The sequence below is a fragment of the Montipora foliosa genome, chromosome 13 (genome assembly GCF_036669935.1).
Source record: "Montipora foliosa isolate CH-2021 chromosome 13, ASM3666993v2, whole genome shotgun sequence".
Lineage (NCBI taxonomy): Eukaryota > Metazoa > Cnidaria > Anthozoa > Scleractinia > Acroporidae > Montipora > Montipora foliosa.
The window spans coordinates 11,915,246-11,931,336 of record NC_090881.1 but is presented as its reverse complement, the minus strand read 5'-3'; the positions used below and the strand labels follow the sequence as shown (position 1 = coordinate 11,931,336).

Sequence of the window (16,091 nt, the reverse complement as noted above, 5' to 3'; positions counted from 1 at the left end):
GAAGGGTGGCTCAAGCCTTTCCCATGGAACGAAGAGTTATTCCATCTTGACAACATTTTTACCAGGCTCAAAGTGATTACCAGGAAAAAGGAACGAGGAACAAAAACTGACTCCATTGTCAGCATGTTGGAAATCTTTAAACCCCATGAAGAATGCTCACAACCCAGAAAGGTTTTGATTGAAGGTCAACCAGGCATGGGAAAGACAACCTATTGTAACAAGGTTGCTTACGACTGGGCCAAGAACTGTAAGGCTCAGGAATCGTTTCCTGATGTCAAAGTGCTGCTGTTGTTGAAATGTAGAGACATTAACTCTGACTTATGGGAGGCTATTGATGACCAGCTTTTACCGGAAGACATAAAGAAAGAAGAAAGAGAGAAGTTCTTTACCTTCGTTCGGGAGCATCAGTCAAAGGTTTTGCTGGTACTTGATGGATTGGATGAGTTGTCAACCCATAAATTACTCGTGTATAAAAAACTCATTCAAGGAAGAATGCTTCCAAAATGTTACTTAGTGGTTACAGCTCGGCACGAAGCTGGGATAAAAGTACGGGAATGCTGTGACACCCTGCTAGAAGTCGAAGGATTTACTAAAGATGCTGCTGAAGGTTTTATCTCCAGATATTTTAAAACCAAGGACCATCTGGCAAAAAAGCTCTTGGACAAGCTGGGCACAGACGCAAGCCTTAGCGGACTAACTGCAAATCCATTAAATACAGCCCTTCTTTGCCTCCTTTGCGAAGACTTCCAAGGAGACTTGCCGAAAGGTAGAACTCTGCTTTACCACGAAATAGTGCAGTGTGTTCTGAGAAGGTACAGGAGAAAGAAAGAATTACCAGAAACGGACAAAGACCTAACACAATTATACCACGCTGAATTAAAGCATCTTGGTTTTATAGCGTTGAATGGCTTGCTAAAGGATGAGATGTATTTCGACGACACTGCATTCCAAAATTGCACCAGCAACTTAATACCTGAATTGGGATTTCTGTCAGTTCAGCCTGCACGAAGCAAACGAAAACCGAGCCGGTCCTATGGGTTTCTACACAAGAGCTTTCAGGAGTTCTTCTCTGCATTTTATCTCAGTTGCCAGCTTATCGATGAGGAAATAAGTCCGGATAGCTTAGTTGCTGACACAAGATATTTTAAGGAGTTTCAACAGGTGCTCATGTTTACGTGCGGTATCTTGGCTCAACAGTGTGAGGAAAAAGCCATGGCACTTATGACGAGTATAGCAAGTCAAATTAACCAATTAATTGAGGAGAAGAAAAGTGATGACTATGTATCCACTGCGTTGAATTGTATTAAGGAATGTGAGAAAGAACAGGGTACCTTTGGAAAAGAATTGGCGCATACTCTTGGTTCGCTCCTTGAAATGCAGCATATTTTGTGTAAACAACGGATAGATGACAGTGGCGCTGCTACACTGGCTGATGCAATGGCAACAAACTCAACGGTGACACTGTTGTATTTGTCTTTCAATGAAATCGGTGACTCAGGTGCTGCTGCACTTGCTAAAGCAGTGGAAATCAATTCAACGCTTACAGAGTTGGTGTTGTCTCGTAATAGAATCAGTGACTCAGGTGCTGCTGCACTGGCTAAAGCAGTGGAAATCAATTCAACGCTGACAAAGTTGTATTTGTCTGGCAATGGAATCGGTGACTCAGGTTCTGCTGCACTGGCTAAAGCAGTGGAAATCAATTCAACACTGACAGGGTTGTATTTGTCTGAGAATGGAATCGGTGACTCAGGCGCTGCCGCACTGGCCAAAGCAGTGGAAATCAATTCAAAGCTGACAGAGTTGCATTTGTCTGACAACGGAATCGGTGACTCAGGTGCTGCTGCATTGGCTCAAGCAGTGGAAATCAATTCAACGCTGACAGGTTTGTATTTGTCCGAAAATAGAATCGGTGACTCAGGTGCTGCTGCACTGGCTAAAGCAGTGGAAATCAATTCAGCCCTAACAGAGTTGCATTTGTCTGACAATGGATTCGGTGACGCAGGTGCTACTGCACTGGCTAAAGCAGTGGAAATCAATTCAACGCTGACAAAGTTGTATTTGTCTGACAATGGAATCGGTGACTCAGGTGCTTCTGAACTGGCTAAAGCAATGGAAATCAACTCAACGCTGACAAAGTTAGATTTGTCTAAGAATGAAGTCGGTGTCTTGGGTGCTGCTGCACTGGCTAAAGCAAAAAAACTGACAGGGCCCTTTGGCCCAGTTGAACGTATTTCATACTAATCGTATTGGCCATTGTCAAAACGTTGTGAAATTAATCCTCCCTTGGAGTTAATCCTTGGACCAAAGGTCAGAGCTTGAAAGAATTGTTGCAATGTATATAGAATTACTAGCATCCTTTGAACGAGATTGATACGCCAAATCGGCTAACCCAGTGTTGTACCCAATTTAAATCATGCAGGGTTAAGATTCTTTCTGTCTTGTTCTCGCATTGTAGTAGAGCATTCCCATATAAATGATATCGAAATACCTGGAACAAAACGTTTTATTCTCAAAATGTTTCAGTTTTCAGTGAAGATCCTTTTAAACATTGTACAGCAATCGGCGAGCGATAGTTTAAATTGAACTGAAATATGCGCCATCATATGAAATATGCTTTTGTAAAATTTAGTTTTGTATGCATTCAAGGGAGTTCAAACGAAAGTCTCAAGTGAATGGAAAACCTACGCTTGGATGTAAGCACAGTGCTAATCCATTGTTGCGACGCCGCACCACATTAAAGTTTCTGGCTTCCTCGTTTTTATATTAGTTTCTTGGTTGTTTCTTGGAGTCACACGATCGCTTATGACTTTTACTCTGTTCTCCGCTTTAAACTGGTCGTGACTTCCGTACACATGGGTATACCCACCAACACACTCGATCACTTAACTTTGAAAATTACTTCCACCCCGTTTGTTCAATTCTTTGGTCTCCAACATCAGTCCTTCTCAGGTCTCTCTACACACCTGGACGAGGCGACTTTATCGTGTTGTTTCATTTTTCATTCAGATGAAGAGTCCCATCTAAGAATTGTGGGACAAAGAAAACAAGACAAAGCTATAATAGCAGCCAGGAAAGTCTCGCATGCATGTCTTGACTCTGGAAAGTTTAATAAGGTGAAGAAAATTGAAGGGACAAATACACTGGCCACATCGTTCATATTGTGCAATATGGCTGAAGAACCCAATAACTGGATGTGTACGAACGTTCTGAAGATGAGATGAAGCTGGACAGGGCACCGGGTTGCATGTGCTATTAATGCATAAGAGGGATGACATCATGAGGTAGAACTTTTTCCTTTCGCGACCATGGTGCACAAAGATTTAACTAAACTTAAGACACAGCATCACATCATTTAATAAAATTTAAAGTAAAATCATAAGTTCTTACACAGTGACGAAACATGACGGCATGTAACCCATCGTCACAAGGGGTAACACATCGTGGCAATGCGTAACACGTCATCACAACGGGGAACTCGACGCCACAAGGCGTAAGTCACCTTCACAAGGCGTAACTCACCTTCACAAGACGTACTTTACCGTCACAAAGCGTAACTCACCTTCACAAGGTGTAACTCACCATCACCTTCACAAGGAGAAAAACAGGGAGAATAGGGAGCTTACGAAACGACGACGCCGACGGCAACGACGACGCTACAAAACAATAGGTTTAGTGAGCAAAAACAATGGCTCTGCACGCTTTGCACGTGCATTTTGCATTTTAGTACATTTCTTTGCCGTCATCTCCTAAAGGACGACGTGAAATGACCAAATTCAAGGTTCTGTGGAGGACGTTAGCACATGACGATGAATTTTCAGTTCTCTCTCTACGCTTCCAACTCCCTCATATCAGTTTAATTCCTCGACAGTTACTACACATTTTTAACGCGAAACGACATGAAATAGTTTCGTAGTGATATGAATAACGCGAACTCGTATTTTAACATGAAGTCCTCATTGCCGTCGCCGTCCTCGTTTCGTAAGCTCCCTAATAAGGTGTTTATAGCGGATTTCCGCGCGCGCCGAAGGCGCGCGCACGCGGAGCACCATAGTTAAGAAAATATGGTAACCCATCGATGCGAGAAAAATTGGTTTTATAGCCATGACGTCATGAACGTCCGTACCTACGTACGTCCGTACGTCCATCCCTCTATGTATGCCAATATGACCAGTATCGTGCTAGTTTACAGTATATATTTGTTAACAAAAAAAATGCTAGTTTGCAGCATACATATTTGATATTGGACATCCATCTTTTGATTAATTGACACCTGTCAAAACAAAGTATCCGCTGACCAGTACACGTAACCATATCACGGGCTAGAGGTTAGAGCTAACCGAGATCAGCTGTTTAAAGTTGACCGCTGACCAGGGACTGGTTTTCGATTGGATTGCAGGCTCAACCCACGTTAACTCACCTGATTATAATTCGCACGCTTTCTGTGGCTCGACGCGGCTATACGGCCATACTATATACTAGTAGTAGCTATCGCTATGTGCGAACGAAACAATCAATATAATACATAGTTTACAGATTTGTATCAGAGTTCCAAAACACCCAACACTAGTTGTAATTTTTTTTTATTCGAAAGTACTGCAACTCAACTTATCTAGCTATCAATAATACAATAACAGAAATTGCACACTTTGTGTCTCCAACAACAATGTAGATGTCAACGTGTTTTGCAATAATATGGAAAGTACTGCTGTAATTTTTGAACGGCCGTAATTTCAACAGGAATATAGAATAATTAACTTGAATAAAATCAGTGCCATGTAAAAAATCGCCAAAGCGTTCTCAGACTTTTCAGCGTGGAGCATGTAACGGGCCAGTCAAACTCTCTCGCACATGAAAGTTGTTTCACTTGTAGAAATTTTTATTTTGCAAGATGCAGCCATAAATTACAAGTCAAATTGATGGTTTAATTTTGTACTTTGCAGACAACATATTTTCTTTGAAAATTAAATTAAATTAAATTGTTCACGACTCAATGATTACAAAACGAAAAACAATGTGCTCTACTCGCGGGCCAAAATCCGAAATTGACAACAGCCGCCGATAAGAACTCGTACGCCGGTTTAGTTTTAAGCTCGTTCACTCAATATTGAACACGATGGTTCGAAAATAAATATTAAAGAACACTCAAAGCAAGCGTACACAACTCAATGGTCAGGGAAATGGGAAAAATGTGTTTTCACTCACCTCCGAGGACAAGATCATGAATAGTCGCACGCGTTATGCAAATTTGTCTAATGACATCACACATCAAAACACGCGCTTTCATTGGTACACTACGTAGCCTTACATTACACTTTTCACACAACGATCGAGAATTTTTCTGCCTGCTGCAATACTTCGCTCGGCATTAAGCTGGGCGCCTCGCAAGCCTCGCGTCTTCGCTTGGCTTGCTCGTTGGCAATAAACGAAAGTTACTACACAGTCAACGCTTTTTGTGTTCAGGTGGAAGACACTTTGGAAGATGTTTTCTTTCTGCATTTTTCACTGGTTTCAATCCTGTTTGACATATCATGATATCTGTGGTCCACACTGGTGACTACGCAGTTATTCAAGTCAAGCATCGGCGGGATGTAAACTTAAAGCTTAGTGTTTATTTTTAATTTGCTTAGACATGCTTTTTCCTCTGTATTGAATTTTTTGGCATATCTTTAGAGGCTCTGATAAGGTTACATGATGCCTGGAGGACCTATGTCTAGAACAGAAACGAAAGGACTGAGCGAAAGAGAATGACAACGACAAAACAGAATACCAGTAATAGCTCATACTTAGCACACAAATCCTTTCCTTGGGCACTAAACCGTTTGTTATTTTTACGGGATGCGTTATTTAAAGTGGATGCATATTTTTAAAAGTTGGTTTAATCGAGTCTTCCTTAGTTCAGGAATGAGAATCATTTTTTTATTGTCAACTGGAATTAATCTGCACTCTTTTGGACATAAAGAAAGAGTTGATTTGTTTGTTTTCCTTTAAAATGCGAGCGAACAAGTGCCTTTTTAATCCGTTTGCCCAACTGGTTTTCGTTGTGCCTCGACAGTGACAAGAAACTTTTGCTCTTATGTTATAAACACGTATTCGCAACGAGTTCTCGTAAAATTAGGGGGAAATCTCACTAGCTTGTGTTTTCAAAAGTTTGTTCAAAGCACCCAAACGTTATTTAAGTGTTGGAGCAGATCGTGTCCTTTCTTGGTTGCATTGCCGTAGTTTGCCGATTCTTATACCAAACCAACCTGGCGTGTTTCAATGAAATACATCAAAATGTCAATGATCTTATTTTCACATAGACAGCCCAAGCTCGCGTCACTACAGACAGCCGTTGAGAATTTAAACGCGTTATAAGACTTTGTATGGGAAATGAAAAAACCGTCGATTATGAAGCCTACAAAAACGCTCAATTTAGCGTTCATTCAATAAAAGGAATGAAAATGACTCACCTCTGGTGTATTCTTGTGCCTTTTGGAGCTTATTTTACCGTTTCGGGAATTCCGTGTTTTTAATGTTCTAAGACGAAGTCAAGGCTGCACACTAAGATTTCGACCGTTGTCAGCTCAGAGGCGGTTTGCGACTCGAAAATCTATCCCAGCCGCTATTTTTTCACGCAAAGCTAAAGCCGCATCATTTGCGAACCTCGGTGAATGTTTCGTCGTCAAAAATCCCCACGCACTTGGCTGGAAATGAGCATTTTCTGCTTCCGATTCCACGTTAGCTGATGAATTCAACAGATGTTGATTACAGAAGAGGACACGAAGCTTGGGTCCGAGGTCAAATTAACTCCACCGGATGAGGTACAGTCATTTCAGGTACAACAGTTACCCCATCCCCAATGTGGCTTCTCGAACAGCTCCATGGTTACGAGTGACGCTGTGGGGATGGGGTAAGTGTTGTACATGAAATGACTGTACTTCATCGGGTGGAGTTAATTTGACCTCGGACCCAAGCTCCGTGTCCTCTTCGGTAATCAGCATCTGCTAAATTCATCAGCTATCGTGGAATCGGAAGCAGAAAATGCTCATTTCCAGCCAAGTGCGTGCGGATTTTTGACGACGAAACATTCACCGAGATTCGTAAATGATGTGGCTTTAGCTTTGCGTGAAAAAATCGCGGCTGGGGTGGATTTTCGAGTCGCAAACCGCCTCTGAGCTGACAACGGTCGAAATCTTAGTGTGCAGCCTTGACTTCGTCTTAGAACATTGAAAACACGGAATTCCCGAAACGGTAAAATAAGCTCCAAAAGGCCCAAGAATACACCAGAGGTGAGTCATTTTCATTCTTTTTATTGAATGAACGTTAAGGGGGGTGGCTCGTAACTACCAAACCGTTGCTATGTACCCCTTCAGATAGTCATTTCTCGAATTCCTTTCACTCTTCAGTAATCTTTTTTTGCCAAGTGTGTTCTATTTAACATTCCTTTGTACAGCTCAACTTACAACCATATTTGGTAAATCACGTGACCAAAACAGAAAATGCCTAAAAACTCAGCGAGTTAACTGTGTTTTTCACAATTCTTTAACGCAACAGCATGAGAACATTCTAACAAAAAATTTGAAGAATGGATTTTAAAATAAATTATTTCTCCAAAAAATTATGACGTCATAAGGCCCTTCTTTGATACACCTTCAGTTCCATTTTTTGTCCAAATAGAATTCCATGCTACAGTTTACGAAAAACGGTGGGACGGTTCCCATCCAGTGAAAAAACCGTCTCTCCCTTTCGTTTCCTGGGAGCTTTCACCTGTTTTTCACTTAAACGCGCGGCAGAGAACTGGGACTAAGTGTGCATGTGCGCGGCGCGCCTTGAAGTGATGTGAGATTTCCATTGAAAAAGTTACTTCGTAGAACCATCCATGCACCCTTTTTGTAGGGCTCTTTGACTAAAAAGGTTTCTTAGCAATCATTGTCTTTCTGTAGTGAAGTGCCACCCCCAGGCGTCAAAATCGACGGTATTTTATTTCCCATACAAAGTCTTATAACGCGTTTAAATTCTCAACGGCTGTCTGTAGTGACGCGAGCTTGGGCTGCCTATGGTTTTCAGAGATAAAGTGGAATAAAGTACATCAGTAAAACTCTTCTTTGACCTTGAAATGACAAAGTTGTTTTTTTATGGCTTCTAATTTTAGCATGATTACTATTCGCTGGCTACAAAGTAAATTTCACTGGAAAAACCGCAATCATCGCTTCCTGATTCATACGATATCGGTTTTTATCGTAAAATTTACCGTGGAATTCACTAGTTAGGCAATGAATTTTTCTATAGAAGAAAGCAAAGAAAATGATTTAATTATTAAAACAGCAACCGCAAACATCAAAACGCGGACAATTCGAAACCTTTTATTTTCACAAACCCTACAGGCAGTAAGAATAAATAACCAGGGAGCTCCGCTTTTAGGCTTGGCTAAATCTATATATTAGTCTGCCGACTTGTATTTCTGACAATTTGTTGGCCAAACTTAACGTCTGGTTGGCAACACAGACGACTTTTGTTGTATTTTCGACTATATTAACACGGTCTCTTGTCTCTTTTTAACACTGTTTATATTCATTGTATGTTTTCTTTTTTCACATTCTTGTAAATAGGTATTTTCGTGTGACTTTAAAATAAAAACTGAAGTTGAAACTATTCATTTCGCTTGATGTCATAAACTTGGGCCTTAACTGTTAACTTTTGAATTTTTCCATGAACAAAATACAGACGAAGGAATAATTTATTGATCTCCATTTTGAATATGGTCTATTAGGCAACCAGTATTTTTAAAGTAGTTGCCCCCCGCGTCCATCGAGAAAACTCGAGGTAAAACAGGAACAACAATGGAGAAGCTACCTTCGATACGCTAATTATTCAACCAACAATGGGAAATGTGGAAATGTAGACCCCACTCTGACTTGGTCAAACCATGTAGCCAATCTTCAAAGCGCATTGGTGTTCTCGTCCGCGTCAAAAAATCCCTGCCAAGTAAATATCGCATAATTTAAAAAAAACTAAACTAGTGAGCAGCAATCTGCAAACTGTATCTGTAAAACTTTTTTTCTCCGAAACGTTTTGTCTATCTGACGTAGACCTCTTTAGGAAGTTTTATAATAACACATTAAACGCTTGTATTTGAGCCATATTTGCATGATTGCAAAAATGACGGCCACAAACATTAGGGTTTGGCCGGATTTTCGAAAGGGAACAGGCTCAGCTTTGAAATATTAGGGAAAGGCGTGAGAAATAATATTTTGGGGCCACGGCTAAAACCATGGCACCAAATTTGGAAAAAAATTGTCCATTTGAGGAGAGAACTCTAGCCTTATTTTATAAACGTGGATGGCTGCTAATTAATCACATCGCCATTGAAAGAGGACTGTATTTGTTTTAAAAAAAATCCTGGATGGACGTGCCCATGACTACCTTTTACAAAACCTGTCATCCTTGAAACATTGTAAGTCACATGATACTAGATCTGGGATTTTTTTATTTCTCATTTTTTATAATTTAGTTTATTTTTTATTAAAGAATTTCTTACGTTAGCATACAAAATAAAGGGCACAAAAAAGACACATCATGCTTACATAGTACAAATAGATAAATATATAACTAAACACACACAGCAGCTATTATAGAAATACAGTTACCTAGTATATGGAATACAATGACTTCACTTTAAACATTACCCTAATAATGAAAGACAATGGTGACCTTACTTATCGGAAAAAACACTAATTAACTTTTCCCACTTTTTAAAAAAAATGTTTAATTTGTTTCTTTTCTTGGCAATATGGAGTTCGATGTTATACCCCCCCCCCCCCCCCCCCTGTCCTGGCAATAAAACCCTGAAGAGAAGGTAAAACATTCTGGAATTTCTGAGAGTAAATAGAAAACTTACCCAACAGCAAAATATGATTAAACAAGAAAAAATCATCTGCAATATCAAACTTACCAAAAATTACATCTTCTTCTTTAATGTTTTCAACAAAGATGTTATAACCACGTAGGCAGGACAAGACATGTTTCCAAAATTTAGATGATACTTTACAGGAAAAGAGTAAATGCTCTAAGGATTAAACCTCTGTTTGGCAGAAAGCACAGGTAGGCGATTCGGAATCAACCATGCCGAAACGAAACAGTTGTGAAGACAATACGGTTTAAAATTTTAAGCTGAAATTCTCTAAGCTTAGATTCTAATGTCATACGAAAAGCTAGCGAATAAACACCTTTCCAATCAATATCTGTGTTTGGATACTTTGCAGCTAACCTTACGTTAGCAGTAGGCGTTGTCTGTTTTTTCTCCAGGATCTGGGATGCTTCATCGCCTCCCTATTCAACGTACCAATAACAGAAAGCGAACGTCCTTCTTTAGTGCTCCTCAGTTGTGGAATAGCATAAGTGATAATACCTTTTCTATTGTTCCGATCCAAAGAAGTTCAAAAGAAGCCACTTCGACTGCATTATGCACGTCTGACACCATAGTTAATAGAGGGGAATGGTTATGAGACCGACTAATTTCTTTGTTTTTTTGTGGAATTTTTATGCTTTCTCGTGTATCCAAAATCGCCCGATTTCTCTCAAAAGTCCGGAAAACATTAATTTTTTTCGAGCCCCTGACCGCTTTTTCAGAAACGGCTTTTTTGGTCTGGGGTCCGTTTCTCGACAGTCCTGCAACCTTCTCGGGCACAAAAAGCCATTTCAGCTATTGTGATCTGCTTGTTTTGAAAAGAGGATCTGGATCTTTTGACATGGTTTTAAAATAAAACTAAGGTGATTGCGAAGTTTGACTACTTAAACCACAGGGGACCCAGGCCAGCGGGGTTAAAAATAAGGATTTGTATGGAAATCCCGATGACAAACGGTTAAAACGATATTTACACCCAAAAGTTCTAAATAACGCCATTATCCTGGTGACTTTCTTGCTTTCTGTGCGGTTATTTGCCTGATTTAACGCGATTGATTTAAGCGACTTCTCAGCTTCCCGGGTTGTCACTCGTACATAAATAAATAAAGGAAAGGCTGCAAAGTAATTTCTAGCTTACCTCACATCTTGCCGATAAAACCCCGGCATCAGTCACGCTCAAACTTCGGCGATGTGCACACGGATAAAAGGACCAAGTTTCAAGGGCCAGCGAGAAACAGCGATGAATATTCAAAATCCTTCGAGGCTCGCTAACAACGAAGTTGGACACGGCTGGTCATGGCATGACTATTCCGGGGATGAGGGGTCAAGGGGGTGGTGGTAGGGGGTGAAGTGTACAATAGCTGAAACAACCCAAACCTTTACCAAAATGCTAACCTTAGGCCTAAACAATATGCTTTAGATAATGTTTAGGTCTAAGGTTAGCATTTTTGTAAAGGTTTGGGTTGTTTCGGTTTTCAGCTGCGCGTCATAAGTCCACAACATTTTGACCACTGCGATGTCAAATATGGTTGTCGATAAGAGTACGGACAAGGCTGCACCACTTTCGATTTGTTAAATAGATTAAGTTATATATTAGTTTAGTTTTACCAGTTTAAGCACTTGGACACCTTCAGTTTGACTAATGTATGTTATTACTCGGATGTGGTCTTAACAATTAGTTGTCCATTCAGAAAAATACGCCAAGCCAACCACATTGCTGAAGGGAAGGCGTGACCACAACACCGAGAACTTCGTGCCCTACTCTTAAGGAATAGTATGAGAGATCTTTAATGTTCCACAGAGTGTATGAACATTGAAGGGTTGTGAAACGGGACGTATGGTTTATAGTGCGGTGGCTTCAAATGGACATGCATTTTCTTTACTCGTCTTTTTTTTTCTTTGCGACTTACTTACTACTTAAATCAAATCAAATCAAATCAAATTCGTTTATTTCTGTCTTTTGCAGTTTAAAGACCAAATTGCAGGCAGGGTCAGCAACTAATACATTAATTAGTACAAAGTCAGGATATAATAAATATAATATAATATAATATAATATAAATATAAGTATAAATATAAGTATAAATATAAATATAAATTATAAATGATAATGCTTCACATACTAATGCCTCTAACGTGAGAGGTCATTAGAATACTTACAAGTAACAAATTGACTAAAACGTTCGGTATTACATGGCTTAACTACCCTGGTTGTATTCCTTCCAAGATTATGTTTAGTATCCCTTATCTCTACTCCACTTGATAACAGGGATGAAAGGGGGTTAGGAGGCGCAATTTTAGAAAAAAAACTCTTACAAGTAGCATCCCTTTGATCCCGTAGAGAGGTCAAACCCGATATGGATAGAGGGGTAGTTTCTAAAGAAACTGTGGTGCTGCGTCGGTGGGGAAGTAGTATACAAAAATTTGGTTTTATCAATGGAGTTGATAATGTAAATTGGCCACCGTACAGAGATTCTAAAAGCTGACGTTTCGAGCGTTAGCCCTTCGTCAGAGCGACTTGAGGATTATGGGTCACGTGTAGTTTTTTTTTTTCTACACGTAACCCATAATCCCTCAATTCGCTCTGAAGAAGGGCTAACGCTCGAAACGTCAGCTTTTAGAATCTCCGTACGGTGGCCAATTTACATTATCAACTCCGTTGATAAAACCAAATTCCGATATGGATAGGGCTTGTTCATAAGGTGCGCTTGGTGCTATGATTCCCAGCGCTACTTTCTGCTTTGTTGCGACTCAGCTACTACTTCCTTGCAACTTGAGGTTAGGGTTAGGGTAGGGCCCTTCCCAGAACTCCTCAATGGATTGAAAAGAAAGAGTTCATTTAAACTGCTTAAACACTCACGTACACAGCAAAACCAAAAAAGAGCAAAAACGCAGTGATGCTAGAAATGAAAATCCTAAATTAGAGAAATTGCCCTTACATGCACCAAAAACAAAAACTTCTATGCGAGAAACTCAGAAAATTATGAAAGTTCAATTACAGCCAGCAAAAGCCGAAGTGATACCCAGCAAGCCTTCCAAAGTGCAAAATGATCCGTGGGGGTGGGATTGAGGTTCGCTAATCTTGCCGCCGGACCCGCAGGATTCAACACCTCCTTTACCTTGATGTAATGCAACGCTTGTTTACTGATCTTCCAGCCAACATGATCCATAATCTAGTGCAGCGGATCCTCCGCCAGTGCCAAAGAAACGGCGGCTCCCTCTCGAAAACTGTGTAATGTAAAACGATGGGCTTGCCACTAAGGACCCAACGCGTGACTATATTCCTTGAGGCGAGCTTGCGCTGTCGAGGGAACGAGGGTGTGAGGGGAAACTTTTCCTTCCTTTGACTAGCTCCTAAACAGGTAACGCCTAGAGAGGGCAATTTTAGGAAGCGAAGCAATCTTGAGGTACATTTCGATACCCCTAACAGCACAAACTAAACGATTGTTACCCGTCTTGAATGCATTAAGGAGGGTTTTTGTCTAAGGGTGGTTGAATAAAGGACCTGAATTGTCGGAAAAACGGAGATTTTCCGGGGTTTTTACATTTGCCAGATCAAAAGCACGATGCCTGGTCCCTAGCCAAGATGAACCTTTGCTGGGGATTTAGATGGCCACAGAAATGCTCTAAATGGGACAGGCAGAAAGGATTTGCCTCTGCTGGTGTAACCCTTGCCCGCAATTGCTCAGACCGGACACTAGCTAAACAACTGCGAGACCTCTACTCTACTTCCAGGGTTTTCTATACCCAAAAGAAGGTCCCTGTTACTAACCCTATTGTTCTGCACAAAAATCGACCTTAATGTTCCTATAGTAGAGTTAACCGTTTCGTGTGCTGGCGAAAAGCACGATTGCAATTGGTAGGACCCTTGTAGCCCAGGTGAGCACAATGATCTGAATGAATTTTTGTTTTCCCCGCCTGCCAATTTCTGCAGAGCGACAAGAGGAAATGATCTTAGGAAGCTTCAATGCAGTGAGCAAAGCGGATAACTCCTTTTCTAAAGCTGCCTTCTGCCTAGCATACGGGGAACACTTACGCGCTTTCGTGAGGTCTGATAGTTGCCTTGTGATAGCTTCTTCGCCAGCAGCAAACTAAAGTTTTCTACCTTGATTAAGAGAGAGAGTGACTCCTTCCCTCTTATAATCGCAACGTTGGCAAGAATTGAATGTTTCATCACATGGACTTGCTACTGCTGGCTGAAAGAGCCTCAGGACAAAGGAAAGTGGCTCCAAGGGAAAACAGGCACAAGGAAGAATTCAGCTACCTGCATCAAACTGTAACGCTCCGGAACCCTAAATACCCAGAGGTCGAAAGGGCAAGGACATGAATGAAAACCCTGCTTGGAGGGAGATCCTATCGTACAAAGATCATATTTTAGCCCCCAGACGAAAAGAGTCAGACGACACTCTCACCACAGGCCATCATACAGGATTCGGATAAACTGCCGGGACGACAATGATGAATGGGATTGTAAAAGGAAGAAGGAACCGCAAGATGACCTCAACCAAACGAAACGGGGGGAAAACATAAGGATTATCCCACATTTCCCTCTCAGTATACGGTTGCCGAGCAAACATATTCACATCCGCTGAACCGCACGTGGCAAGGGGAATGAAATGTCGTAAATGGTTTCCCCAATTGTCCTTCTGGGCCCGGTTGTTCGAAAGCAGGTGAACTTAATCCAGGATTAGCGTCAACTTTTGTCTCATGTTTTCAACCTTTTGGTGAAAGTTTCTTTTCCTTTGTTTTGTTTTTCACCGAATATCGGCTTTGACCAGCATTTGGGAGAAGAGAAATACGCCCGTTGATTGCATTTTTAATAAGGGATTAGCGTTAATCGTCTTTTGAACAACCGGGTCCTGGGCATTGGAATCCAGAGCCTTGAGGTCCTCTAAGGTGTGGCCTCGGGGTTCCCTAAAGGCAGCATGAACTCGCGACCACACGCGAGGGGCTAACATTTAGTCTGACTTGGAAAGGCACCCGGAGGGGCGATCTAAAGTCGAAATATGGAAAAGTTGCAGCTTCAAATTTCTTTGTGAGACCAGGTCAAAAAGGCCCTTGGTTGCATCAGATAGCTCCTGGCTTCTGCTCCCTTCTCTGTTCCAAGTGTGGATCAGAGCTTGGCTATCCGTTTGAAGGTCCATTATGCAGTATTGAACCTGTACCGGCGCAGCCCAAAGGAGCAGTACCACGGCCAACAACTCCTTTGTAGAGATATTCAGCTTGAGCTCTTCAGGGGTCCAATAATCTCTCACGGTTAGGTCCCTTTCAGGCAAATCCACTATACTGCCACCAGAGCCTGACGTATCACTTTCAACTGATATCCGTGTGTTTCTTGTTCCACCAACTAACGATCCGCCCATGTATCGGGGAATCTCTAATTCATTATTTCCTCCCGTAAAGGAAGCAAAATGCTCACCTCTACTCTCCCGTGGGCCGGGGCCAAATAGCCAGCAATGTTCCTCATGTATAACTTAGCCGCGGGGACGGCAAGGGAGAACGAGACACACTTGCCCTTGAATCGTTGTAAAGTTTTTACATCTACCCTCTTTCCCTAAAGGAGGATAGACACTCGGAGGTCCGCAAATTTCCTGGAGGAATCTCGGCTTTCTGCAGTCCTGCATCGCTATACTAAGATCTCCACCAACATGCATGGCCCATTTGCCACGGAATTAAGCTTATGTTTAGTTTGTTTGACCAATCAGCACAAATCGTGGAACACTGGGCTAGGTCGGCTCACCAGTCTGCCGGCCAGATCATACAGTGGAGACCCTTAGAAGCAAAACCAGCCCAATCTGATCACGATCATTTACGTCTTGGACAAAGATATGGTAAAATTAGAAAAGAAAGTACGAAGACGCGTTATATTGACACGTATTTATATTTCGGACCAAGAATGCAGCCGATTTTAGAGATGTAACAAAACCTTCTCCCAAAAACGGCCGTTAAGCCAACTAGGCTCTCTTGCAACAAGCACACATGTCAGCAAATATTCACAGAGTTTCGCGTGATCAACTAGCACTCATGTCTCATAAATAATTTGTAGAATCACTATTTGTTATTTTTCAGGGTCGGGGAATGATAGCGACATTAGAAATGTGGACTAGATAACTTTGCTTAAGCTCAATTGGATCCATTTAACAATCTTTCTCGGTCGATTCTAGGTGAATTGAATGCCTAAGAAGATAATAAATAAAACTCTAGGCTA

At 41.3% G+C, this 16,091-nt stretch overlaps 1 protein-coding gene across 6 annotated transcripts in view; it reads left to right on the top strand.

Moving 5' to 3' along the window:
- Nucleotides 1–5,376, top strand: part of LOC137984007 (protein NLRC3-like) — a 46,122-nt gene extending 40,746 nt beyond the window's left edge. For 5 of the 6 annotated variants that reach the window (XM_068831202.1, XM_068831204.1, XM_068831203.1 and 2 more), the window contains one exon: nucleotides 1–2,966. This exon is cut by the window's left edge and continues 59 nt beyond it. In XM_068831202.1, coding sequence (XP_068687303.1) covers nucleotides 1–2,241 — 2,241 coding nt within the window. In that variant the 3' untranslated portion in view covers nucleotides 2,242–2,966. Of the gene's footprint in view, nucleotides 2,967–3,006 lie in introns of those variants that run through there. The other variant, XR_011119066.1, reaches the window with a different exon arrangement.
- Nucleotides 5,377–16,091: the final 10,715 nt, after the last annotated feature.